A 27644-nucleotide genomic window follows, 5' to 3' on the forward strand; every position below is an offset into this window, starting at 1 on the left:
ACTGGCCTACCGCCTCAACACATTAACCTAATCTATCCCTGTGTGGCACAGCCAAAAGTTTTACCACAACCAGATTTCCCGCATCATGTTCCCACATGCTTTATGCCTCCATTAGCCCTCTGTCTGTACTGTCACACACTTAACATTATGGCTGGTCCATACAATCAGGGTAACTGTTACCACCCACCTTTCGTGTCTACCTCTTATAGACTGTAAGCTTGCGAGCAGGGCCCTCATTCCTCTTGGTATTTGTTATAATCTCCTGTATGTGATTATTGTTATGCTGTAATGTCTATTGTCTGTACAAATCCCCTCTGAAATGTAAAGTGCTGCGGAATATGTCGGCGCTATAGAAATAAAATTTTATTATTATTATTATTATTAATCTTCAGATCTTCATCTGTTGGTGGGTTGTCTTCTCCTTTTCTAATTTTGGCCAGCAGCTCAGCTGAGTGTCACTAGCCGTGTGGCTGCTGCGTCTCCTCCTACTTCTGTCTTGGTCTGAATTTTAGCTGGGTGTTTTCACTCTAGTTTTAGGATCTCCTCCTATGAGACAGTTGTGTAGCCGGACAGAAGGTGCCTGTTTGCTGTTGTCACGGTCTATTCCTGGCTTCAGTTTGTTCCCACTTGTCATGGGTGTCACACGAGCAGTCGGGCTCTCGCCCCAACATGGGTGAGTTTCTGAATTTGATGATGGTGATATGTAGAACTTTGCTTTTTGCTCTGTTATTGTGCTCCGCATTTTCTTCATGAATGAACTGTTGTAGCCTTTAACATTTGGAGGACGACTTTGGATGGGAATACCGTAGTTGGCAAAATTCGATGTGAGACTTTTCGAGAGAAAAGACAGACTACAATCAAACTTCAGTGAACGCTGCCGGATTGTTTGGTGCATGTGGTCTGCAGTTTTTATAGGAGTGTGTTGGGTGGTATGTGTGCTGTTATATAGTAGGTGCCAGGCCGTGATTAATGGGTACCCCAGTTACCACTATACAGTGTCGGACTGAGGTGCCAAGGGCCCACCAGTAACCAACTCCAGGGCCCCACTTTTCAGCTACATGCAAGTATGACATTATCCTCAATCACAATTTTGTATAACAATGACTGGGTAGATTGCTCAATGAATAATATCCTGCCTTTGTCTGTGCATAGTGATTCAAGTATATTGTGCCAAGTACTGCTCATATAAGAGTGTTATGGCCTACTCTTGCAGAGGGGCCCACCAGAGGGTTCTCCTGTTGTCCTGTGTGACAGTCCAGGGCTGCCGTTGTTTGCCACTGCAGAGTTACGAAATAAAATGCGGCAAAATACTGGCTCAGATTGTGCCAAAAGACTGGTACACGTGCCTGCAACAGATTTATTATGTGTTTTAGATTTTATGCATCTTACTAGACAATTTTGAAAGGGGTATAGGTAATAGAAAATAACATTTTCCGAGACCACATCAAAGATTTGGTGTAAAATATAGTAACCCAACGATGAGGTGGTGAAAGCGAAGGAAAAGTGAGCAGTGCTAGTTGTGATGTGCAAGAGTTTGTTACCATCCAGCTTGTCCGACTGACCAGTCTATTACAGAGGCCGATATACACAGCAATTCGTCACGCAATGAAGGCTACAAAAAATTCCCATTCTCCAGTCACAGTGTTATTGTATCCCTGTGATCTCCTGATGTGCTTTTTGTGGCTTTAAATCCTGTGTTTTGACCTGGCTATGTTCCTAATTATTCTCCCAATTAACCCCAAGATGCCTTAGTGCAGGAACAGGCAATTCATTTTTCCAAAGGGGCCCACACCCTGCTTCTATTGCCACCCCCTGATGACATCTCGTGTGTTGGCGGTAATAGAAGTTACAGTCACCACTCTCTACCTCCATCACCATCACCATCCCCACGATTCATTCCAGATGTCTTCATGGGTGGCGGTGACAGAAGCAGTGGTAAGTGACGGCAGCGCCGCCTCCTGATGACATCTTTTTCTGTGATAGATGCTGCAGAGAAGTGACTGCAGGGCCATCCTCCTGTGAGGCCATCCTCCTGTGACGTCCCGTTTGAGACTCTCGTCAAGTGAAATGTCAAAGGGAATAAAGACAATAAAAATAGTTATAGGGATTAGCAAGGTAGAGAAAAAAGTAGGGAATTTTAAAATAAAGCAAATTACAAAAGTGGTTAGTGCTTAAAAATAGTGATTTATAAAGGACATTTTATGTATTGTAGAACCTCTTCAAGTATAGTGACTCACTGCTATTGCGAATACATATATTACAATAGGGTTTATTGTAATGTGTTTTCTTACCTGCTTATAAACGCAGTGAATCAGTCTGCTATTATGCAGCCCCTGTAACTTTATCAACAGCTCCCTCCATACAGTATGATGCCCTCACAATCAATATGATGCCTACAGTCGACAACACACAGTATGATGCCCTCCCACATGTTCCTCACACAGTAAGATGCTCCTACAGTTCAACCCCACATACATGCAGAATAATGAACCCTACAGCCCCACACACAACATCATGGTTGCCACAGCTCCTCAAACATAGCATAATGGACCCCAAAGCTCCCCACACATAGGAAAATTGACCCACAGCTCCCCATGAACAGCGGGATGAATCTCACAGTCTTCCAAAAAGCGTAATGAACGACACCGCTCCCCATTCATAGCACAATGGACTACACAGATCCTCATACACAGTACGATGGACTACCACAGCTCCCTACACACATCATGTTGGACCCCAAAGCTCCTCAGACAGTATGATGGTCCCCACAGCCTCCCACACACAGTATGATGGAATATAGCTCCCACACACAGCATAATGAAACCTACAGCTCCTCACACACAACATAATGGAACCTACAGCTCCTCACGCACAACATAATGGAACCTACAGCTCCTCACGCACAACATAATGGAACCTACAGCTCCTCACGCACAGCATAGTTGACCACATAGATCCCCACACAAATACGGACCGATAATACAAAAATAAATAAAACTACTTACTAAACCGCATTCCCTCCGATGCACTGGAGGCCCAAGGCTCCATTCAACAGGCGTGATCTAGTGACAACATCTCACCTATTGTGTCCACCTGTAGGCTCACAACCCAAATGGTGACAGAAGGAGCTGAATGCTATGTCTAAGAATATAACTACTTTCCAGATACCTCTTGCCTGTTTTTTTTATGAATTTCCCGGACCCTGTCCCGACTATGCTTGACCACATATCTAGATCTGATTTTATCCATCTTTGCTACTGACCCATCTTGTTAGGCTTATTGTCCTCTGGTCCGCAGCAACTCCGTAGACACAACCTACGGACCTAGGCAGTGAAGGTCAGATCCCTGCATAGGGGTTGCAAACACATTGTGCCACTGTGATGAATTTGACATGTCTTCTGTCTGCCTGGTCTTGTTTTAGGCTTTCCAAGTTTAAGTCTGTAATAAATCTGTTCCATCTCATAATACTGCAGCCGTAGAGATAGATGATTGTGTATAGTTGATATGGGTGTATGAAAAAAGAGGCCCCAAAAGCATAAACTTAGTTTCTGCTTGTATTTTAGGTGGCAATACACAACATTAGGCCACTAATCCCAACAAATATAATGTATATACACAGTGCTGAGTGTCAGAGACTAAATCTTATTGGACAAGGATCAGTAATGCCAATTTATCTCTTTTCTAATTTCAGGTGTCTTCACATTTAATATGTACGACCTTTCTGAAACCTCCAGTCGGTGAGAGTACCCAATGCCCTAAAAGGAGACTGGTGTCATTATGGATAGCCCACCCAAACTAGCTGGAGAAACCTTAATAGTGCATCATATCCCACTGGTGCACTGCCAAGTACCAGATAGGCAATGCTGTCCACCCTCCACCAGATCCCATTCATATAGAAAGAATGACCTTGGCATTACTAGAACTACTTCTCTACCAGAACGGGACCTATCACAGGCTGACTCATTGGTCTACAGCAGTTTAATCCAAACATCTGAACCATCGGAAAAAGAAAAGGGCAAAAAGGGAGAAGATTGGCAAGGACCAGTCACTAGAAAGCGACATAACCCATTCCTTCCAAACGATGAAGATGAAAGTAACACATCAAGTGGAAGTGAGGGAGAAAAGTCCTTCCATCTCCATGACACTTTAGGTGGAGTGAAAACAGGATTTCAATTTCAAGATCTCTCCTTGCCCCCATTCCACCTCCATGATAATCCACCTGTTGTGAAGCCATGGATTTTGACGGGACGGCCGGGACTTCTTGATGGTCTTGAAGAGAAGACTTCAACTGATGATTTGCAGAAGGGCACAAATGGCAACCCAGGTTCATCGATCATTGAGGACCAGTCTTGGAATCATGGTGGTCCTAGTTTTACTCTGGATTGGAATCAGAGCTCAGATTTAGGAAACCAGGATTTTCTCCAAAGCAGCCAAAGCAGAGAGTGTACCTGTAATGGTTCAGAATCCCTGAGGCACTGCAGGTGTTACAGTGCCTCAAGCCAGTCAGAAATGGACCAGCAGGTGAGCTACGTGAGTGACTCCTCCTGCAATAGCTCAGACGGGATCCTTGTTAACTTCAGTACCTTGTATAACAAGATGAATGGACAACCTAGGTCCAATTTAAATTCTGGCAGTCTGTCATGCGACTCTTCATTTTGCAGTCACCCAGACACAGGTGCTTTCTACCTTGATCTGCAGAATTCACCCACAGAATCTAAGATGTCTTGTGACTCACATGTTCACGAAGCTTCAAGCAAGCCTTGTGGTTGCCACCATCACTCATCTTCTCCTGAGCTGGATGCCAACTGCAACTCATATCATCTTAACTGTGACTCAGTTCAATGTAATGGAGAGAGTTCAGAACTAACTTCTTGTTTCCAAAGCCAGGCAAGGCTTGTGGTGGCCACTCAAAATTATTATAAATTGGTTACTTGTGACTTGTCATCTCAGTCTTCTCCCAGTCCGGCAGGTTCTTCAATTACCAGTTGTTCAGATGACCATACCAAGGGAAGCCCAGTACAGCCAACAGAGTATTTCCTGTTCCAACAGCCAGAGAGTAGTTCAGACACAAATGACCCTAAACCCCTCATAGAAAGATCCAAGTCGGACACCATTGAGGGACAAGTCTATGTCAATGTGTCACCACCAAACTTTAATACAGGTAGACAACGTTCACGAAGTTATGACCGCAGCTTGGACAAGAGTCCATCTAATTGCCTAGGATCTTTGGAACGAATGATGAGTTGTCCTGTAAAATTAAGCGAAGGTCAAGTGGTACATACCCAGGGCTCATCTCCAAAGAGGGTTACATCATTTTTGGAATTAGCCAAGTGCAGAAGAAAAGAGCAAAAGAATGGATCCAGCCCACCTTTAAAATCCAGTGGAGATTCATCACTGGAGTTCTCTCCTATTCCAGAGTATCATCGTGATGGTGGTAGAGCTTATGAACATGGGGAATTTCGCAGTCACAGCCTTCCACCCATGTCATTTCTGCATTGCATGAGTCGTACTTGTGAGGGTTGCACAAGTGATAATGTGGATACTAAGGCAACAGCTACAAAGGCCGCAGCTAGTACTAACCAAACAGGTCCACCTACCGAAGCCAGTATTGATCAGACCTTGAGGTGCAATGGCTTGGATGCTGCAAGTTCTGGGCTCAACTTCCTTCAAAAAAACCCAAGAGTAAAAGGAGATGGTAAGTAGAAATTTGAAGGCATAACTTGGTCTTCTATTTCCATAATATATTTTTTTTAATATACAAGGATTTATAGTCTTTACAGCTTTGCCTGTTAGCTGTGTAAACATTACTTATGTAACGACAATTAAGAGCAATTACCGTCAGAGCTAAAATGATTAAGAATGCAAAAGTCATTGATGTGATACATGGTAAAGATCATTAAATACCTTTACTGTTGAATACCACCAAAAGCATGTCTCAAGATAGAGAACAGATTCCATATTCAGGGAGCAGTTTTCTACAGTCCAGATTGTGAACACCTGCTGAGTAATTCTCTGTTTATGAACTGCCAAGGTGACAGTAGGAAATAAAGAGTCACAATAACCATAACACTGAGCCCTTTATATAATACTATAACTATTTTAATATTGCCCGTAAGTACAATAATATGCTTTTAATAATAGTGCCCCTATGTACAAGAATATAACTGCAATAATGCTCCCCCATGTAAAGAATATAACTACTATACTACTGCCCCTATGTGCAAGAATATAACTACAATAATACTGCCCCTAAGTACAAGAATATATCTACTATAATACTGTCCCTATGGCAAGAATATAACTACTATAATACTGCCCCTAAGTACAAGAATATAACTACTATAATACTGTCCCTATGGCAAGAATATAACTACTATAATACTGTCCCTATGTACAAGAATATAACTACTATAATACTGTCCATATGTACAAGAATATAACTACTATATTACTGCCCCTATGTACAAGAATATAACTACTATAATACTGCCCCTATGTACAAGAATATAACTACTATAATACTGCCCATATGTACAAGAATATAACTACTATAATACTGCCCCTATGTACAAGAATATAACTACTATAATACTGCTCCTATGTACAAGAATATAACTACTATAATACTGCCCATATGTACAAGAATATAACCACTATAATACTGCCCCTATGTACAAGAATATAACTACTATAATACTGCCCCTATGTACAAGAATATAACTACTATATTACTGCCCCTATATACAAGAATATAACTACTATAATACTGCCCCTATGTACAAGAATATAACCACTATAATACTGCCCCTATGTACAAGAATATAACTACTATAATACTGTCCCTATGTACAAGAATATAACTACTATAATACTGCCCCTATGTACAAGAATATAACTACTATAATACTGCCCCCTATGTACAATAATATAACTACTATAATTACTGCCCTATGTACAAGAATATAACTACTATAATACTGTCCCTATGTACAAGAATATAACTACTGTAATACTGCCCATATGTACAAGAATATAACTACTATATTACTGCCCCTATGTACAAGAATATAACTACTATAATACTGCCCCTATATACAAGAATATAACTACTATAATACTGCCCATATGTACAAGAATATAACTACTATAATACTGCCCCTATGTACAAGAATATAACTACTATAATACTGCCCATATGTACAAGAATATAACCACTATAATACTGCCCCTATGTACAAGAATATAACTACTATAATACTGCCCCTATGTACAAGAATATAACTACTATAATACTGCTCCTATGTACAAGAATATAACTACTATAATACTGCCCCTATGTACAAGAATATAACTACTATATTACTGCTCCTATGTACAAGAATATAACTACTATAATACTGCCCCTATGTACAAGAATATAACTACTATAATACTGCCCCCTATTTACAATAATATAACTACTATAATACTGCCCCTATGTACAAGAATATAACTACTATAATTACTGCCCCTATGTACAAGAATATAACTACTATAGTACTGCTCCAATGTACAAGAATATAACTACTATAATACTGCTCCCTATATAAACATGAATCCATCCAATATCACTATAATATTTGTGAACAGAAAAAAACTACCGTAACTCAAAATAGTGAAAGTGGTGGTGGGAATCTGAGTACTGTAATATGGTTATCCCTAGGGTAATAAATAGTGGTACAGAGGGAGAGGGGCAGAAAATAAAAAGAACTGGAAGAGATGCCATTAAGGAAGCTTTTCCCCAAATCAAGAATTTAAAGGTTATGGACACTTTTGGCATTGAGAATTTTTTTTTTTTACATATATTGGAGGTTACCTTCAGGTAATACAATTATACTTTCACTCTGCAATCTTCAATTTTTTATTCATTTTCAGAGCCACTGATATGCAGTTTAAAGGGAATGTGTCAGCAGGTTTTTGCTATGTAATCTACAGACAGCATGCTGTAGGGGTTGAAACGCAGAATTCAGGGATGCCTCTCTTATCAAGCTCCATCCTGTTGTTTACTTGCAATGATTGTTTTAGTACCAACAGCTTATCATTGCTGGGACACAGAAAAGCGTGAGCCTAAGACCGACTCCACCCTTTTCTGAGATATGCACCTCACTGTCTATAGCCATTGTATGTACAGAGCCTGGTGTGGGTGGGGTTAGCTTTCTCAGCTCTGCTGCATTGCTAAATCAAAAAGCTCTGATTGTGCCAGAATGGCTGCATCCAGTAAACTAAGTGATGCATCGTTGGATTCAGGATCTCTTTGCCAACATCATGCTGCTCTCAGATGAGGTAGTGAACACCTGTTGACAGATTCCCTTTAAAAACTCATCCAAGTTTCAGATTTTTTCTTATGTGAGTGTCTTTCCCAGTAATATTGGCTGGACATGAGCTTTGCATTTATCCAAGGTTCTGATGACTTCATTAGCTCATATATCAGCACAGCTTCTATCCTGCACATATTTCTTCTCCCTGTGCTTTCTCGTTTGCCTTCAGTCTGTTTTCACTGTTCTCCATAATACTAGTTTAGATACTTTTCCTTTTCTCCACTGCAGATCTATTGTATGTATAAACCTCGTTTTTCTGCTATCTCCAATGATCCATTCAAATAAGAATATTCTTAGTCTGTATGCTCTCCTTGTGCCAAATAGTCCGCACATGGAGAAATGCATGTGATCGGGGAAATTCAGATGAACGTTTTTGCACATGAGCAAATGGTAATGGCATCTGATGTTTAACAGATCAATTGCAAGTATTAACATACAAAACTGTATTTGGCCTTTTACATTTTTGATTAATAAAAACGGATGTTATATGGATAACATATGCAGTCAAGGCCAAAAGTTTTGGCATCCTTGAAATTGTTGCAGAAAATAAAGTCTTTCTCCCTGAAAATTATTACAATTGCACGTGTTTTGTTAAACGCATGTTTATTTCCTTTGTGTGTATTGGAGCAAAACAAAACAGAGATAATAAAGCAAATTGGACATAATTTCACACAAAATCCTCAAAATGTTAAGGACAAAGTTGTTGGCACCTTTCCAAAATTGTGGGTAAGCAACTTTGTTTCAAGCATGTGATGCTTGATCAAACTCATCTATGGCAAGTAACAGGTGTGGGTAATATGAAAATCACACCTGGAACTAGATGAAAACAGGAGAAGTTGACTCAATCTTTGCATTGTGTCTGTGTGTGCCACACTAAGCATGGAGAACAGAAAGTGAAGAGAATTGTCTAAGGACTTGAGAACTAAAGTTGTTGAAAAATATCAACAATCTCAAGGTTACAAGTCCATCTCCAGAGATCTTGATGTTCCTTTGTCCACAGTCCGCAAAATAACTAAGAAGTTTACAACCCATGGCGCTGTAGCTCATCTCCCTGGATGTGGACGGCTGAGAAAAATTGATGAAAGGTTGCAGGGCAGGATAGTCCGGATGATGGATAAGCAGCTCCAATCAAGTTCCAAAGAAATTCAAGCTGTCCTGCAGGCTCAGGATGCATCATTGTCAGCATGAACTATCCATCGACATTTGAATGAAATGAAATACTATAGCAGGAGACCCAGGAGGAACACCAATGCTGACATAGAAACATAAAAAACTAGACTTCAGTTTGCCAAAATGTATGTGAGTGAGCCTAAATCCTTCTGGGAAAGCGTCTTGCGGACAGATGAGACCAACGTAGAGCTTTTTGGCAAAGCACCTCATTCTACTGTTTGTCGAAAATGGAATGAGGCCTACAAAGAAAAAAAGACAGTACATACAGTCAAATATAGTGGAGGTTGAAAGATGTTTTGGTGTTGTTTTGCTGCGTCTGGCACTGGATGCCTTGACTGTGTGCAAGGCATCATGAAATCTGAAGATTTCCTAATGATTTTGGGTTGCAGTGTTGTGCCCAGTGTAAGACAGCTGGGTTTGGGTCTTAGGTCATGGGTCTTCCAGCAGGACATTGACCCCAAACATACTTCAAGAAGCACCCAGAAAAGGATGGAAACAAAGCGCTGGAGAATTCTGAAGTGACCAGCAACGAGTTTGGATCTAAATCCCATTGAACTCCTGTGGAGAGATATTAAAATTGCTGTTGGGAGAAGGCGACTTCATATATGAGAGACCTGGAGCAGTTTGCAAAAGAAGAGTGGTCCAAAACTCCATTGTTGATGGTTACAGGAAGCGATTGATTGCATTTATTTATTCCAATGGGTGTGCAACCAAATGGTAAGTACAATTTTGCCCGACCCATTTTGGGGGGTTTTGTGTGAAATTACGTCCAATTTGCCTCTTATTCTCAGTTTTTTTTTTGTGTTGTTCCAATACACACAAAGGAAATAAACATGTGTATAACAAAACGTGTGTGATTGCATCAATTATCTGGGACAAATACTTCATTTTCTAAAACAATTTCAAGGGTCATGACTGTAGATAACAATATAGATGAAAATAGTGTCTGATGTTCTGTATTATTAGGGCTTTAGGGGATCTAAATGTGCCTCATCAAGAAGAAAAAAATCAGATTAGTTGTCATTGAGTCTATTGTCCCTATAGAGCCCACAGCAGCAGATCTGTCATTATTTTGTTTCATCCTAATTTTTACTATTGATTTTGTTTTCCCTTTTTTTTATCACTTGTGTCAGATAAAGCAGCAATCCGCAGTAACAGGAAAATGCTGTGTCATGGAGTAAGGCGGATTCGTGTCTTGGTAGCCGGGCCTTTGGGTGGAAATGATGCAGAGTCTTGTGTTACTGTAGATGTTTCATGTCCGCCCTATAGATAATTCTATATGTGACAGATACGGAGGCCGCGTCTGCTCTCTGCCGCTGCTGCATTTGCTGGGTGCTGACACCAGTGCACTGGAGAGTCATAGACAACATGAGTAATGCGGTGACGGGGACATTCCAGAAGCCCTGTGTAAAAATAGACGATGCGGACAGCTGCCTGTGTCATTACAGAGGAGGGGACACACCCCGGGCAGACATGTTTTACTAAATGCCTACCCTCCCCAGATCATCTGCAACGATGGCTGAAGCCGTGACACATTGTAACACGTGCACCGCTGCCTGACCTGCGCATATAGACACAGTGAAGTCATGAGTCTTCTATCAGTTTGCATCTATGTACCTGCGCATGTGTATGTATACACTGTGCATGCATATATGCACACAAGTACAGACATATACTGTATATATATGTATATATATATATATATACACAGTTGTGTGAAAAAGTGTTTACCCTCTTCCTGATTTCCTATTCTTTTGCATGTTTGTCACTCTTAAATGTTTCAAATCACCAAACAAATGTAAATATTAAACAAAGATAACACAAGTAAACACAAAATGCAGTTTTTAAAGGATGGGCTTTATTATTAGGGAAAAAAGAAAGCCAAACCTACAGGGTACTGTGTGAAAAAGTGATTGCCCCGTAAACCTAATAACTGGTTGGGCCACCCTTAGAGACAACAACTGTTAGGAGTCTTTTACAATGCTCTGGAGGAATTTTGGCCACTCATATTTGCAGAATTGATCTAATTCAGCCACATTGTAGGGTTTTCGTACATGAACTGCCTTTTTAAGGTCATGCCACGGCATCTCAATCGGACTAAGGTCAGGACTTTGACTAGGCCACTCCAAAGTCTTAATTTTGTTTTTCTTAAGTCATTCGGAGGTGGACTTGCTGGTGTGTTTTGGATCATTGTCCTGCTGCATAACCCAATTGTCTTTCAGCTTGAGATCACGAACAGATGGCCGGACATTCTCCCTCAGGACTTTTTGGTAGACAGCAGAATTCATGGTTCCAATTACCACATGAAGTCTTCCAGGTCCAGAATCAGCAAAACAGCACCAGACCATCACACTACCACCGTTATATTTTACTGTTGGTGTGATGTTCCTTTTTAGAAATGCTGTGTTACTTCTACGCCAGATGTACTGGAACATACACCTTCCAAAAAGTTCAACTTTTGTTTTGTCAGTCCACAGAGTATTCTCTCAAAAATCTAGGGGATCATCAACATATTTTCTGGCAAAACTGAGACAATTTTTTGTGTTTTAATTGCTCAGTAATGGTTTTTGTCTTGGTACTTTGCCATGCAGGCCATTTTTTCTCCATCTCTTTCTTATGGTGGAGTCATGAACACTGACCTTAACTGAGGCAAGTGAGGCCTGCAGTTCTTTGGATGTTGTTGTGGGTTCTTTTGTGACCTCTTGGATGAGTCGTCGCTGTGTTCTTCCGGTAATTTTGGTAGGCCGGCCACTCCTGGGAAGATTCACCCTTGTTCCATGTTTTTGCCATTTGTGACTCTCACTGTTGTTCGCTGGAGTACCAAAGCTTGAGAAATGGCTTTATAACCTTTTCCAGACTGATAGATCTCAATTACTTTATTTCTCATTTGTTCCAGAATTTCATTGGATCGCCGTCATGATGTCTAGCATTTGAGGAACTTCTGGTTTACTTCACTTTGTCAGGCAGGTCCTATTTAAAGGGAACCTGTCACCTCGTTTTTCAGCTATAAGCTGCGGCCACTGCCTTTTGGGGCTTATGTACAGCATTCTATAATGCTGTAGATAAGCCCCCGATCTAACCTGAAAGATAATAAAAACAAGTTTTATTATATTCACCCTGGGTCCGGTCCGGTCCGATGGGCGTCGCAGGTCCGGTTCCGGCACCTCCCATCTTCATGCGATGTGGTAATCTTCCTTGCTTCGTGTCATGGCTCCTGCGCAGGCGTACTGATCTTCCCTGTTGAGTATAATAAAACTTGTTTTTCTTATCTTGCAGGTCAGATCGGGGGCTTATCTGCAGCTTTCTAGAATGCTGTAGATAAGCCCCGAAAGGCAGTGGCTGCAGCTTATAGCTGAAAAACTTAATTTGTGTTTTCAGGGGGGGCAATCACTTTTTCACACAGGGCCCTGTAGGTTTGGATTTCTTTTTCCCTTAATAATAAAAACCTTCATTTAAAAACTGCATTTTGTATTTACTTGTGTTATCTTTGTCTAATACGTCTTTACGTATGTTTGTGCTCTGAAACATTTAAGTGTGAAAACATGCAAAAGAATAGGAAATCAGGAAGGGGGCAAACATTTTTTCACACAACTGTATATATACACAGTATATACTCACACAGTATTTTGAACAAGTTTTAGGCATGTGTGACAAAATTCTGGAAACTAAGCTTTAACCCCTTTACCCTTGAGGGTGGTTTGCACATTAATGACCAGGCCAGTATTTACAATTCTGACCACTGATCACTGGTCCCAGTGATTCTGAGACTGTTTTCTCGTGACATATTGTACTTCATGAGAGTGGTAAATTTTCTTTGGTATAACTTGTGTTTATTTGTGAAAAAAATGGAAATTTGGCGAAAATGTTGCAATTTTCCAACTTTGAATTTTCGTGCTTTTAAATCACAGAGATATGTCACGCAAAACACCGTAGTTAATAAATAACATTTCCCACATGTCTGTTTTTAATCAGCACAATTTTGGAACCAACTTTTTTTTTGGTCAGGAAGTGATAAGGGTTAAAAGTTGACCAGCAATGTCTCATTTTCTGAACAAAATTTGCAAAACCATTTTTTTAGGGACCACCTCACATTTGAAGTCCCTTTCAGGGGGTCTGTAGAATAGACGATACCCAAAAGTGACACCATTCTAAAAACTGCACCCCTCAAGGTGATTAAAACCACATTCAAGAGTTTATTAACCCTTCAGGTGCTTCACAGGAATGTGCAAAAAAAATGAACATTTAACTTTTTTTTCACAAAAAATTAACTTCAGATCCAATTTTTTTTAATTTTGACAAGGGTAACAGGAAAAAATGGCCCCCAAACTTTGTTATGTAATTTCTCCTGAGTATGCCAATACCCCTTATGTGGGGGAATACTACTTTTGAGGCACAGTGCAAAGCTCAGAAGGGAAGAGGCGCCATATTGGAGTTCAGATTTTGCTGGAATGGTTTGAGGGTGCTATGTCACATTGGCAGAGCCCCTGAGGTGCCAGAACAACAGAAATCCCCTATATGTGAACTCATTTTACAAACTACACTCCCCAATGAATTTATCTAGGGGTGCAGTGATCATACTGACACCACCTGAGCCTCACAGAATTTTGTACCACTGAGCGGGGAAGAAAGAATAAATTACATTTTTACCACTAAATGTTGTTTTAGCCCCAAGTTTTTAATTTGTTTAAGGGCTGATAGAAATTTTAATTGGAATTTTTTTTACAACATACTGAGTACATTTTTCCCTGAGTGCGCCAATACCCTACATGTACTGTACTGTATTTTTCGGATTATAAGATGCACTTTTTCCCCACAAAATTTTTGGGGAAAATGGAGGTGCGTCTTATAATTCGGATATATCTTACCGACCGCAGTGGAGCAGGTTCCCAGGGTCGCTGCTGGAGGAGGCAAGAGTGGAGCATTACTGCAGGCCGCAGGCTGGGATGAGGGGGTGTTCCGATGTGCACCGCTGCGGCTGTTAAGTGGTGTGGCGGCTCTGCCGACATTTTGTGAAAGCCGAGAGCCCCCGCACTTACATGGTTTACTCCTGGAAAATGGCTGCCGGGACATGCGCAGATGGAGATCTTGGCACTAAGATCTCGGGAGATGAGATCTCAGCACTGAGATCGAAAAAAAAAATACCCTTCATACTGCTGAAATGTAAATTAATAAAGTAAAAGGTACAAAGCTTGTTCATTATATCTTCTGATCTACACAGAGGTGCACACTTTGTGGTTACCGTTGGCGGCACACATCTTGAGGTAAGCACTTCGGTTATACGGCATATTTGAGCAGATCCCTCCATTTTCCACAGCATCACTTTCCTCTGAACCACACCTCACTTTGGTGCAGTACTCGTGACTCGGCCTGAAAAGCCCAATATCTCTGCACTTAAACTTTCAGGCCTGGGTTACACTCAGCCTCTGTCACCTCCGTCTCCTGTGCTGTCTCAGGGTCCCCAGTAAGCAATGTCTATACTGCTTTGACCTCTGGCTCTGAGCTGGTGTGCCTGTTACCCATCTTATTTTTTTGTGTACCCAGACTTCTCTGCTTGATTCAGATCCAGACTGCTGTATTTCTTAGCCATTTGCAGTCTTGCTATCTATCCTTCCTTGCACACCCACAATCTGCCGACACTACTTGTGACTGACTTTACCCTCAACTGAACACCGTTCTCTACAACTTACTAGGATGTATTAACAGAAGCATACAGTCTAGATCACGTGAAGTCATTATTGCCCTCTACTCCTCTTTGGTCAGACCTCATCTGGAATATTGTGTCCAGTTTTGGGCACCACATTTTAAAAAAGACATCAACAAACTGGAGCAAGTTCAGAAAAGAGCGACCAGAATGGTGACCGGTCTGCAAACCCTGTCTTATGAGGAAAGGTTGCAGGATTTGGGAATGTTTAGTTTGCAAAAGAGAAGACTGAGAGGAGACTTAATAGCTGTCTACAAATATCTAAAGGGCTGTCACATTGTAGAAGGATCAACTTTATTCTCATTTGCACAAGGAAAGACTAGAAGCAATGGGATGAAACTGAATGGGAGGAGACACAGATTAGATATTAGAAAAAACTTTTTGACAGTTAGAGTGATCAATGAGTGGAACAGACTGCCACGAGAGGTGGTGAGTTCTCCTTCAATGGAAGTCTTCAAACAGAGGCTGGACAGACATCTGACTGGGATGATTTAGCGAATCCTGCTTTGAGCAGGGGGTTGGACCAGATGGCCCAGGAGGTCCCTTCCAACTCTATGATTCTATGATTCTACTAGCAACCTTCCCTATTTGCTCCTAAACCTCCTCCCAGCTGCAGGGCTTGTCTAGTGGTAATCCTCTTTACTCTGTGCCTGTAATGCTGCTTTCACATCATCTGCCCTATATATTCACATTTCCAAACCATAACAATGCATGAGCGCAATAGTATCCTCTTCAGGGAGTGTCAGTCCATGTTCCTCTCTGCTTCTCGAACATGCAAAAAAATAGAGAAAAAAAGCATTATTGTATCATCAGCAGCAGTTTTTTCTATCTCGGTCTCTGTGTATTGGCTGCAGAGGTGACATTATGGCTGCAGCGCACATCACCGCTGCAGCCAATCACAAAGTTCAATAGCTTTACTGATGGTGACGGCATGAGGCAGTGAGCTCATTGATTTCCGGCAGTGGTGTTGTGCACTGCAGCCTATACTCTGAGACTGGAAAAGCTGCAGAGAGTCGCCGCTGGCCCTGGAGAGAGTGAAAATTTGCTCTTTTCATTATTTTATAAGTTGGGCATCATTTTTTGGGGAAATGGGAAAGTTCCTTTAATACACAAAATATTGGTATCACTCCGGCTGCCTTCTTGTCAGTATGAAGACCCATATACAGTAGTCATACGTAGAGCTATAGACATACATTTTTGCTTACATGCACATTGATATGCACAGTATGTAGAATATAATAAACCGCACACCCACTTACATTCCGTATGTTTACTTGAATACAGTCACAAACAATTGTTATATAAACAGGAAGACGGCACTTAGAGTAAAATCTGTATTGTAATGGGTTATTTCCAAAATATTAAGTTATCCCCATCCCAAAATATTAAGCTATCCACGATCCTGCGAGTGGTCTAGAGAGCGCGTCTTGAATGGAACAGAGCCGCGCATGCTCGACCCCCGCTCCATTCATTGTCTATGGAACTACTGGACAAAAATGCTCAGTGTTTTAGGCCTTTGTTCCGTTTTCTCAATATGTATGCGCTTCACCTTTGAAGTTTCCAAAGTTGCATTGTATTTAATAAGACTTGTATGATAACGCCAGTGTTTGGTGATCCGTTCCCGGGTGGACGGTATAGATGCTGCACACCGTGTATTGGCCGGTTACTGAGTAATGTCAGCGTCAAGGGAGATCCAGCCCTGATCTTACACTCCTTATTATGGCTTTGCAGCCTTGTGATATTTTTTTTATCAAACCCGTAATATTTAAGATTAAACCGTCCTAAACTGAGAATCCTGGACATATTGCATGGGAGAGTAAGATATGGTTATTACATGGGTTAAGCAGGACACACAGCGGGTGAATTCAGTATTAAATATATCACCAATTTTCTAAGTAAATATATTTCTAAATATGCTATTCTACAAGCAGTTGATTATTGTGTAGCAGTATTTATTGGACACTATATGGCACCACTGTATGGTGGCATTATTTGGTCACTACATGGTAGTCTTAGGTGGACTATATACAGTATATTTCAACAATGGATGATGGTATTATTTTAACAATGCAGTATTATTATTTGGCTACTACTCAGTGATATTAATTTGGTGCTTATATAAGAACTTGTTATGGTGGGATTACTGTCACAAACAGTGTGGGAAGACAAAGTGCTACACGAGGAGAAGAGTGGGGGACCCAAACCCTAGGGGAGTGGGGAGACCCCTAGGCAGCTCTAACCTCAACCTGTCTGCCCTAAACGTCCCTATATAGGTTCTGCACCTATTAGCGAGCAGGAACCTAATCCCTGCCTTACCCTTAGCAATAGGCCCTGGTTAGGGAGAGGACAGGGTAGGCACTAGTCAGTCCTCACTACAACTAAAGACACAGAGGATAGACGAACAAGGGGAACATTTATCTTGAGCAAACTCAGAAAGGTAACACCAAACGTTCTCCAAACAGCACTAGCAAGAAAGATAGCCGACTCCTATAGCTTCAAGCCTTCACAAGGGAGAAATGTGGATATCACCAGAGATTACCATAAGCAGACTGGGAGTCCATAAACACTCAGGTCCAGGTGTGTCAATTAGAGCCGGAGGGAGGTTGCCACTGGGTCTGTTACCACCAGTGGCCGCTCTCCCCCTGCGGCTGGTCGCGTCGCTGCTACCTCCGTGCCCGCTGCTGCCCGCTCCTCTGTTCCTGTCCTTCGGTCCTGCCGTGCTCCCCGCACTGCTGGAGGCTCCAGGACTCGGCACATGTGCTCTGGCACTCTTGGAGGGCGGTCACGCCTCCTCCAAGGTCCTGTAGCTTCTCAGATGTCCTGACCCGGGTGGCCACGCCCCCTCCCAGGTCCTTCATACACTTGGATATCCTGACCGGAAATCCCAGCAGCCAATACGGGTAAGGTGGGAGTTATTTGAACCTGCTTCCTCTTTCCTGTGGCGCCTGGTTATTGTTCAAGCTCCTGCTTCTGTGACTCAGGCCCGCGTCTATATTCTGTGTGCGCTATCCTGCACGTCTGTGTCCCTATACTCTGCTTTGTACTCTGTTGTGCCTCCTGGCACATGCTCAGTCCCTGTACTCTGCCTTGTACTCTGTTGTGCCTCCTGTCACATGCTCATTCCCTGTACTCTGCCTTGTACTCTGTTGTGCCTCCTGTCACATGCTCAGTCTTTGTAGTCTGCCTTGTACTCTGTTGTGCCTCCTGGTACATGCTCTGCTATACTCCAGTGCTCTGTTCTGTATGTCCTCTAGTCCGTGCCCTGCGCACTGCTTTGCTATACTCCTATATACTACTATATCTAAAGGGCTGTCACATTGTAGAAGGATCAACTTTATTCTCATTTGCACAAGGAAAGACTAGAAGCAATGGGATGAAGCTGAATGGGAGGAGACACAGATTAGATATTAGAAAAAACTTTTTGACAGTTAGAGTGATCAATGAGTGGAACAGGCTGCCACGAGAAGTGGTGAGTTCTCCTTCAATGGAAGTCTTCAAACAGAGGCTGGACAGACATCTAACTGGGATGATTTAGCGAATCCTGCTTTGAGCAGGGGGTTGGACCAGATGGCCCAGGAGGTCCCTTCCAACTCTACGATTCTATGATTCTATGATTCATTAATGAACTCCTGTGCTCTGTTCCTTATGTCCGTTCCTAGTGCCCCGGTGTTTGTCAGTCTTCTCAGTTACCCTTCTATTCCATGTCTCTCCCGCTATCTGAGCCGTCCCTCTTGGTACCGGCTACCGTGGTATTAGAGATCCCTAGGCCTGTCCCTGATGATCCCTGTATAGGGGTCAGTCTTCACTAGGTTGGCTCGCCCTGGGCAATCTGTTACACCGTCCAGAGGGTCCACTCTTATAGCTCGCCTCACTGAGGCGTTACAGGGTCCAAGAGTCAGAAGGATTAAGAAGGAGTCTGCAATGCCAAGCGCAGAGACCTTCTGCAGCCAGATTCAGAGCGACTGCAGCATCTGACACACCCTTAACAATTACTTGGCTACTGTTTGGCTGTATTTTTGCCTACTGATACATATAATTTATTATCAGTTGTAATTCAATATTATTTGGACACTGTATGGTGATAGCATTCAATTTCTAGCAGTATTATTTAGATCTCATGTGGAGGTATTATTTTATATACATATAGCAGTAGTTTTTTGTTTATTGTAACAGTAGTAATTTGGTTATTGTATGAAGGTATTATATGGTATCATATTAATTAAGCCACATATTGTGGTATTTTATTAGCTCAGTCGGGATGTTTTTGCTTTTGAAGGTGGAGAGCAGATACTCGAGATCAGCTAATCATCTCTCCTGTCTTTAATAATGGCAAGAGATTTTCAAGACAAAAAGTTGACAAATTGATTTTCAAGTGTTTATTGAGTATATTCAAGATGGAAATGATTGTTCAAAATGATGCGGAAAAGGAAAGGTAATGGCGTAAATTGCACTCACTAGCAGGTACAGATGCGTCTTGGATATTTATTGCACACAGGATAGATGTGGATCTCAGAAGGCCGACCTTAAGATGAAGGAATGGCTTTAGCCCAAAGATCACATCCTGCTTCCTTTGGCTCAGCCTTTTACCATTTAGGTTAACATTTTGTGAGTTTTTTGATCGTCCACTGATCACTCTGAGAATCCATAGTCGGATTTTACGCAGGATAAATCATCACCTGTCTTCACAGGTCGGGGATAATTAACGTCATAGTTTCTGATTATATTGATCATATAATGTTCTTTTTATGTCTATAAGGATCGTATCAGAAAAATAAGCATCCTAAAGTGTTGATGCTCGGTGTTATAGACCTAACTCTTTTTTATTTTCCACGAATAAGTATCATTCAAGGGACAAACCTACAATTTACAACCTAAAACCTGGAGTAATGCATCGTCCTGATGCCCTTATGTCCTGCAATAAGTTAAAACTGCTTTTGGTGCATATACTAGACTAATATCACACTCTGTAACTTGCCATGGAATCTTTTTGAATGGATGGTTTTCTCTCCATCATCATTCTGCCAGCGCTATAGGTACCAGAACTTCCTTTCCACCACTTCCCAGCATGCATTGCTCCTGTCATTATTTTAATGGCTCACCTGCCCTGATCTGAAAACCCATCTCTTTGTTATACCTACATGAGGTTTGACAGACGAGAGAGCAGGAGCTTTGACAAAGTCTACCCCCCACTTTCTGTAGAGAGACAAGGACTCAGGTCCAATTGATGTAGAAAGAGAACTTCCCCCGCCAACTTCATGTAAAGAGACAAAACTTTGCCAACAGAGACGAAGACCCAACCCAACTTCGTGTAGAGAAACAAATACCCACCCGTGCTTCCTGTAGAAAGACAGAGCAGCCCCCACTTCCTGAAGAGAGACCAAGACTCACCCCAACTACCTGTAGAAAGACAGACCCTCCCCCACTTCCTGCATAGACCAAGACTCACCCCAACTACCTGTAGAAAGACAGACCCACCCCCACTTCCTCCAGAGAGACCAAGACTAACCTCAGCTGTCTGTAGAAAAACAGACCCACCCCCACTTCCTCCAGAGAAACCAAGACTCACCCCAACTACATGTAGAAAGACAGACCCACCCCCACTTCCTCCAGAGAGACCAAGACTAACCCCAGCTGTCTGTAGAAAAACAGACCCACCCCTACTTCCTCCAGAGAGACCAAGACTAACCCCAGCTGTCTGTAGAAAAACAGACCCACCCCCACTTCCTCAAGAGAGACCAAGACTCACCCCAACCACCTGTAGAAAGACATACCCACCCCCACTTCCTCCAGAGAGACCAAGACTAACCCCAGCTGTCTGTAGAAAAACAGACCCACCCCCACTTCCTCCAGAGAGACCAAGACTAACCCCAGCTGTCTGTAGAAAAACAGACCCACCCCCACTTCCTCAAGAGAGACCAAGACTCACCCCAACTACCTGTAGAAAGACAGACCCACCCCCACTTCCTCCAGAGAGACCAAGACTAACCTCAGCTATCTGTAGAAAAACAGACCCACCCCCACTTCCTCCAGAGAGACCAAGACTAACCCCAACTACCTGTAGAAAGACAGACCCACCCCCACTTCCTCCAAAGAGACCAAGACTAACCCCAGCTGTCTGTAGAAAAACAGACCCACCCTCACTTCCTCCAGAGAGACCAAGTCTAACCCCATCTGTTTGTAGAAAAACAGACCTACTTCCTGCAGAGACCAAGACTCACCCCAACTACCTGTAGAAAGACAGACCCACCCCCACTTCCTCCAGAGAGACCAAGACTCACCCCAGCGGCCTGTAGAAAAACAGACCTACCCCCACTTCCTCCAGAGACCAAGACTCACCCCAACTACTTGTAGAAATAGAGACCCGCCCCCACTTCCTGCAGATAGACCAAGACTCACCCCAACTACCTGTAGAAAGACAGACCCACCCCTACTTCCTCCAGAGAGACTAAGACTCACCCCAACTACCTGTAGAAAGACAGACCCACCCCCACTTCCTGCAGATAGACCAAGACTCACCCCAGCTACCTGTAGAAAGACAGACCCACCCCACTTTCTCCAGAGAGACCAAGACTCACCCCAACTACCTGTAGAAAGACAGACCCACCCCCACTTCCTGCAGATATACCAATACTCACCACAACTACCTGTAGAAAGACATACCTACCCCCACTTCCTGCATATATACCAATACTCACCCCAACTACCTGTAGAAAGACATACCCACCCCCACTTCCTACAGAGAAATCAAGACTCACTCCAACTACTTGTAGAAAGACAGACCCACCCCCACTTCCTACAGAGAAACCAAGACTCACCCCAACTACTTGTAGAAAGACAGACCCACTCCCACTTCCTGCAGAGACACTGAAGGGCCTGTCACACTAAGCGATATCGCTAGCAATATCGCTATAACGTCACTGTTTTTTGTGACGTTATAGCGATATCGCTGTCTGATACCTCCGACCGCTCCCCCGCTGATCGCGCGAGAACGTCCTGAGCCGTTTCTCGTCGTCAGCTTCCTGCTGGCACCGATGAGCGACGCGTGGACGCGGGCGGGAGGACGTCAGGATCGCCTCGTCTGACAGGTAAGTAGCGACCCCTACGATGTCGCTGGTGAGATCTGCCTGTGTGGCAGCTCACTAGCGACCACTTAGCGATGCACCAGCGATCCTGACCACGTCATATCGCTAGTCGGGTTCGCTGGTACATCGCTAAGTGTGACAGTACCCTAATACTCACCCCAACTACTTGTAGAAAGACAGACCCACCCCCACTTCCTGAAGATATGCCAATACTCACCCCAACTACTTTTAGAAAGACAGACCCACCCCCACTTCCTACAGAGAAACCAAGAATCACCCCAACTACTTTTAGAAAGATAGACCTACCCCCACTTCCTACAGAGAAACCAAGACTCACCCCAACTACTTGTAGAAAGACAGACCCACCCCCACTTCCTGAAGATATGCCAATACTCACCCCAACTACTTTTAGAAAGACAGACCCACCCCCACTTCCTGAAGATATACCAATAATCACCCCAACTACTTGTAGAAAGACAGACCCACCCCCACTTCCTACAGAGAAACCAAGACTCACCCCAACTACTTTTAGAAAAACAGACCCATCCCCACTTCCTGAAGATATGCCAATACTCACCCCAACTACTTTTAGAAAGACAGACCCACCCCCACTTCCTGAAGATATACCAATAATCACCCCAACTACTTGTAGAAAGACAGACCCACCCCCACTTCCTACAGAGAAACCAAGACTCACCCCAACTACTTTTAGAAAGACAGACCCATCCCCACTTCTTGCAGAGAGACCAAGACTCACCCCAACTACTTGTAGAAAGACAGACCCACCCCCACTTCCTGAAGATATACCAAGAATCACCCCAACTACTTGTAGAAAGATAGACCCACCCCCACTTCCTACAGAGACACCAAGACTCACCCCAACTACTTGTAGAAAGCCAGACCCACCTCCACTTCTTGCAGAGAGACCAAGACTCACCCCAACTACCTGTAGAAAGACAGATCCACTTCCTATAGAGAGACAAAGTTTTGCCTTTGCTTCCTGTAGTTCATCTCAGTGTCTTTACTCTCTTTCTAGGGGTGGATTATACTTGACAACAGGCAGTGAATAGCAATTTAAGCAGAAAGGAGACACCTAGTAGCCAGCACTTTGAACTGATTTTTTATGCTGAAAGTCATTTTTCCTAAATAAAATACTAAGCAATTTTGTTACTAGGGAATATATTTATTAAAAACACAAAATAAAGCAAATACCTATATCCAGCAAAGAAAAAATGTATTATTGGAGTTAAATGAGAACTTTAAATCCTTAAATTAAATTATGAACCCTATTACTCAAAAATGATTGTAACATGGCAATATAGAACCCCATGGCCTCCAAGATCCTTCTTTTCACCATGTTTTCCCTCCTTTTTATAATCTTTAATTTGATAGTCACTTTCCTAAATATTACAGTAGACATAGAAGATATCATATTATCAGAATCACAATGGGATAGTTTCAAAGCCTTTCCCCATTTGCTCCAACTCTTCCCAGCAAATTCTTAATGATCCTCCTTTGTATACCTCTGTTCCATACTATAAAAAAAAAAAAACCCCACAAAAATTGAGCTTGGTTTGAGTTGATACACATGCAGTATATAAATGCATGTTGACATTGGCCATAAAACAAAAAACCTGCAAAAGACAAAGTGAGCAAAAACCCTGCTGTAACTAAATAAGTAAAAGCAAAAGTGCATCTAAATAACACAGAGTTTTTAGTAATACTGGTTTTGATCAAAAGTAGCATGAAAGCCATCCCACCACGACACGGAAACTCTGTTCGGGATAGTCCTACACTGTCTAATATAAAAAACCTTGCCTTGTGTCAAAATTGACCTCAATGTGTGAACAAGGGCAGACAAAAGGACTGGGTCCCAAACAGTAGACACCAGTCTGGGGAAGCCTTATATACAATTTCCAGCTCAGGAGAGGGAGGCCACACCCCAGCTTGCACAGAATGCAAAAATACATCTCTCCTGACACAAGGCAAGGTTTTTAATATTTGACAGTGTAGGACTATCCCGAACAGAGTTACCGTGTCGTGGCGGGATGGCTTTCATGCTAAAAACAGTATTACTAAAAACTCTGTGTTAGTTAGATGCAGGGTGGATTTGATTTAAATCTAACTGATTTAAATCACGATTTAAATCACTAGTCAGTAAGGCTTGATTTAAATCAGTGATTTAAATCAAAGTTTCTACCTAAACTAGTTCTTGCTACTTTAACATGCAAGTAGATGAAGATTTTTAGAATCACTTTTTATATTACTTTTTTCTCCCCAGTTTAATGGGTTAATCATTCATATTTGGACACCACTGTTCTGTTGTACTTAGGAAGGAGAAAAATAATCCTGACCTTAATAACAATTTAAATAGATTTATTCAACTGAAACAATAACAACATTACAGCATACGTTATTTGCTTAAACAAACATCCATGTTTGTTAACTAATTTGGCTAAACAAAATATATATATATTTTAAGAAACTTAGACTGTCAGCCCAGCCGACACATGAAAAACTTAAATACTACTGTCCCTGCTGTCCTCTGTAGCTCACTTGTCGTCATCTTCATCATCATCTTCTTTGTTCCTATTCATAATCTGGAAAAGAAAAACAAGCTTTCCTGCTTTATTGGGTCCCAATCGAGTTCTCAATTTAGAATGAATGAGTCCAAAGGAAGAGAATATTCTTTCAACGCCTGCAGAAGAAGCTACTGCTGTTAAAAGTGAAATCATTACTTGAACAGTCTCTAAATCCAAGCGCTTAAGTGACTTCCACCAGTTTACTGGTGTGACCTTCCTTAAAATATCTTCAGCAAACATATATTTCTTGAATGGTTCCCCCTTAGCTCTGAAGTTTATTATAGTTGGCATTAAAGATGGATGATTGCTGGATACCCATGTCATGGCTAACTCCTCTTCCTCAGCACTTAGGTTTTGACCCTGATATTGGATATTGACAATATTTGCCAAAAAATGAGCTGGAGTCAGTGCTTGTCCCATTCGTTTGTTTACTGCTTGTAATTTAATTCTGTCCATGTGTAGTTCTGTTTTTAAGTGTTCACTCAGTTCCTTCCAAATTTCAACAGCATCCGCAATAAAACAGCTATTTTTCTGTATTTTGTTTAAAGCTTGAGAGATGGGTTTCAGGAAGCTCAGCATATGTTCAACATTTCTCTTAAGCCCAATGTTGAGGATTTTGGCCGTGACAGTGCCATCTATTTTATCTCGATTTTCTTCACAAAGTGTCATCAGAATAGGCCAGTTTTTGATATACTGCTCAAAACAGTCCACCACAGAGTTCCATCTAACATCTTGTGGGAGCGTTAGCTTGGACCACCCATCCTTTTCAGAGCTGCTGCAGCAAAATGATTATTACGGAAGTATTTAGCAATTTGAACAACATTAGCCTTTATTTCTGGAACACTTAAGTCTTTGGCTAAGAGGTGCAGCAAATGAGCACTGCAACCATATGTTATTAGCAGCTTTGTATTCCCTCCCTGCTCTTCTAAATCTCTTCTCATCTTGGATACGTTTGCAGTATTGTCAGTGACCAAACTGCGTACTAGACATTTGAATTTTTGTTCACATGTCGTTATAGCTTTTACTGCCACTTCTTGTAAGTATTCTGCTGTGTGTGCATTTCCTGACGTATCAGTTGTTTGTGCAAGGAAGACTTTACCTTCTTCTGTTGTTATACAAGCACATACAATAGGATCATTGTGGACATTACTCCACCCATCAATACTTAGGTTAACAATTTTACCCTCCAGAGCTGTTGCACATTGCTCCATTTCTCTGTCATACATTTGATCCAGCAGTTTCCCTGCAACATCAGCTCTGCTGGGTGGACTGTATCCTGGTCTCAGTGACTGAACCATATTAATGAAATGTGGGTTCTCAGTCAGACGGAAAGAAGAGTTCGTTGCATAAATAAACTTGGCAATTTTTTCATCAATCAACTCTTTTTCTAATCTGCTAGTTCTTATCACAAACCTATCTATGGTGGTTCCAGGAGGTAAATGTTTTTTCTTCCTTTTGGTTGATGGTGATATGTGGCTGTGGGTGTCTGATGATGATGCTGCTGCTGCTAATGAAGCACTATCCTGGATGGATAACTCTGAAACTGTAGAACAGGATGATGGTGATCTTGGAGGTGGATAGTTTCCAGAATCCATGAATTCCCCTAAACAAAAAAAGTCAATGCTGTTATTTTATTGTTTATACAATTTCTGCTTATTGTACACAACACATCACTGCCCCTGCCCCAAAAGGAATATTTGTTTTTCTTCATAACTGTACCAAATGACAGTAACATGCAGTAATAATAAGAAATATAATTTTTATCACACATGACAGTTCAGTCTTTAGAAATAGGATTCAATAAAAATGTTTACCAACCTGAAGATCCTGCCTGTTCAGAAGTGTTTCTTTGGTCATCTTCATCACCGCACTTCTCATGATGTTGCCTCATTCGCGCCACCAGGCCTTGCATCTCTTTGTTGCATCGTTTGCATTTTGCACGCATGCCTGCCTTACCGATAGGCGAAGGAGCTTCATTAAAATATTCCCAAACTGGGTCTCTTTTACGGCCTGCTGCCATTATAAGGAAAGAATGTAATAAACCTCAGATCGTACACACAAACAGATCCAGACTTGTCTGTCTGTGGCTATGCTGCAGTATTGTGCTCAAAGTTTCACTTTCATTTTCTTGTCTGCTTGCCCTTCCTCCTCCTCACACTTAGATTCACATTCTTCTTGTGTTGTGCAGATCTATTCCACTCCAAACAATCAGAAACATATTGTCTAACTTCTTGGACTTGGCACTGAAGGGGTTGATTCTGTATTCATAGGTTTGTAGAACAATAGGATTAAGGTCTTTTTCTCAACTCTGTTCATGTTGTAACATTTTTGCCGTGAAGAAGAGGCTGGGACCTCTGCGGAGTCAAATTCAGTTTTGAGAACTGCATAAGTAAAGCGAGCGTCTGTGATAATATAGGAGAGAAACTGCCCACTAATCCTACAGAAACCTCTGGAAGAGCATGGCATTGTGAATGTTACACATATACAGCCTTTATTCTACTGAGTTAAACAACTCAGCTTTATCTCATGATGGAAGAACCTTTGGATGGTAAAATATTTTCCTCAAAAAGCAGTTTATTGAAAAAAATCCGATTTAAATAAAAAAAATCCGATTTTTTTGATTTTTTTAAAAAAAAACATTGATTTTTATCCACCCTGGTTAAATGCACTTTTGCTTTTACTTATTTAGTTACAGCAGGGTTTTTGCTCACTTTGTCTTTTGCAGGTTCTCTGTTCCATACTGCCTGAATTC

At 41.9% G+C, this 27644-nt stretch overlaps 1 protein-coding gene across 4 annotated transcripts in view; it reads left to right on the forward strand.

Moving 5' to 3' along the window:
- Window positions 1–27644, forward strand: part of RUSC2 (RUN and SH3 domain containing 2) — a 106270-nt gene that overhangs the window by 22347 nt on the left and 56279 nt on the right. For 2 of the 4 annotated variants that reach the window (XM_073553160.1, XM_073553162.1), the window contains exon 2: window positions 3692–5695. The exons of 1 other annotated variant lie outside the window; for it this stretch is intronic. In XM_073553160.1, the coding sequence (XP_073409261.1) occupies window positions 3778–5695 (1918 nt within the window). In that variant the 5' untranslated portion in view covers window positions 3692–3777. Of the gene's footprint in view, window positions 1–534; window positions 674–3691; window positions 5696–27644 lie in introns of those variants that run through there. One more of the 4 variants, XM_073553161.1, reaches the window with a different exon arrangement.

Source organism: Dendrobates tinctorius, unplaced genomic scaffold (genome assembly GCF_039654945.1).
Source record: "Dendrobates tinctorius isolate UK_male_01 unplaced genomic scaffold, ASM3965494v1 ptg000197l, whole genome shotgun sequence".
Classification (NCBI taxonomy): Eukaryota; Metazoa; Chordata; class Amphibia; order Anura; family Dendrobatidae; genus Dendrobates; species Dendrobates tinctorius.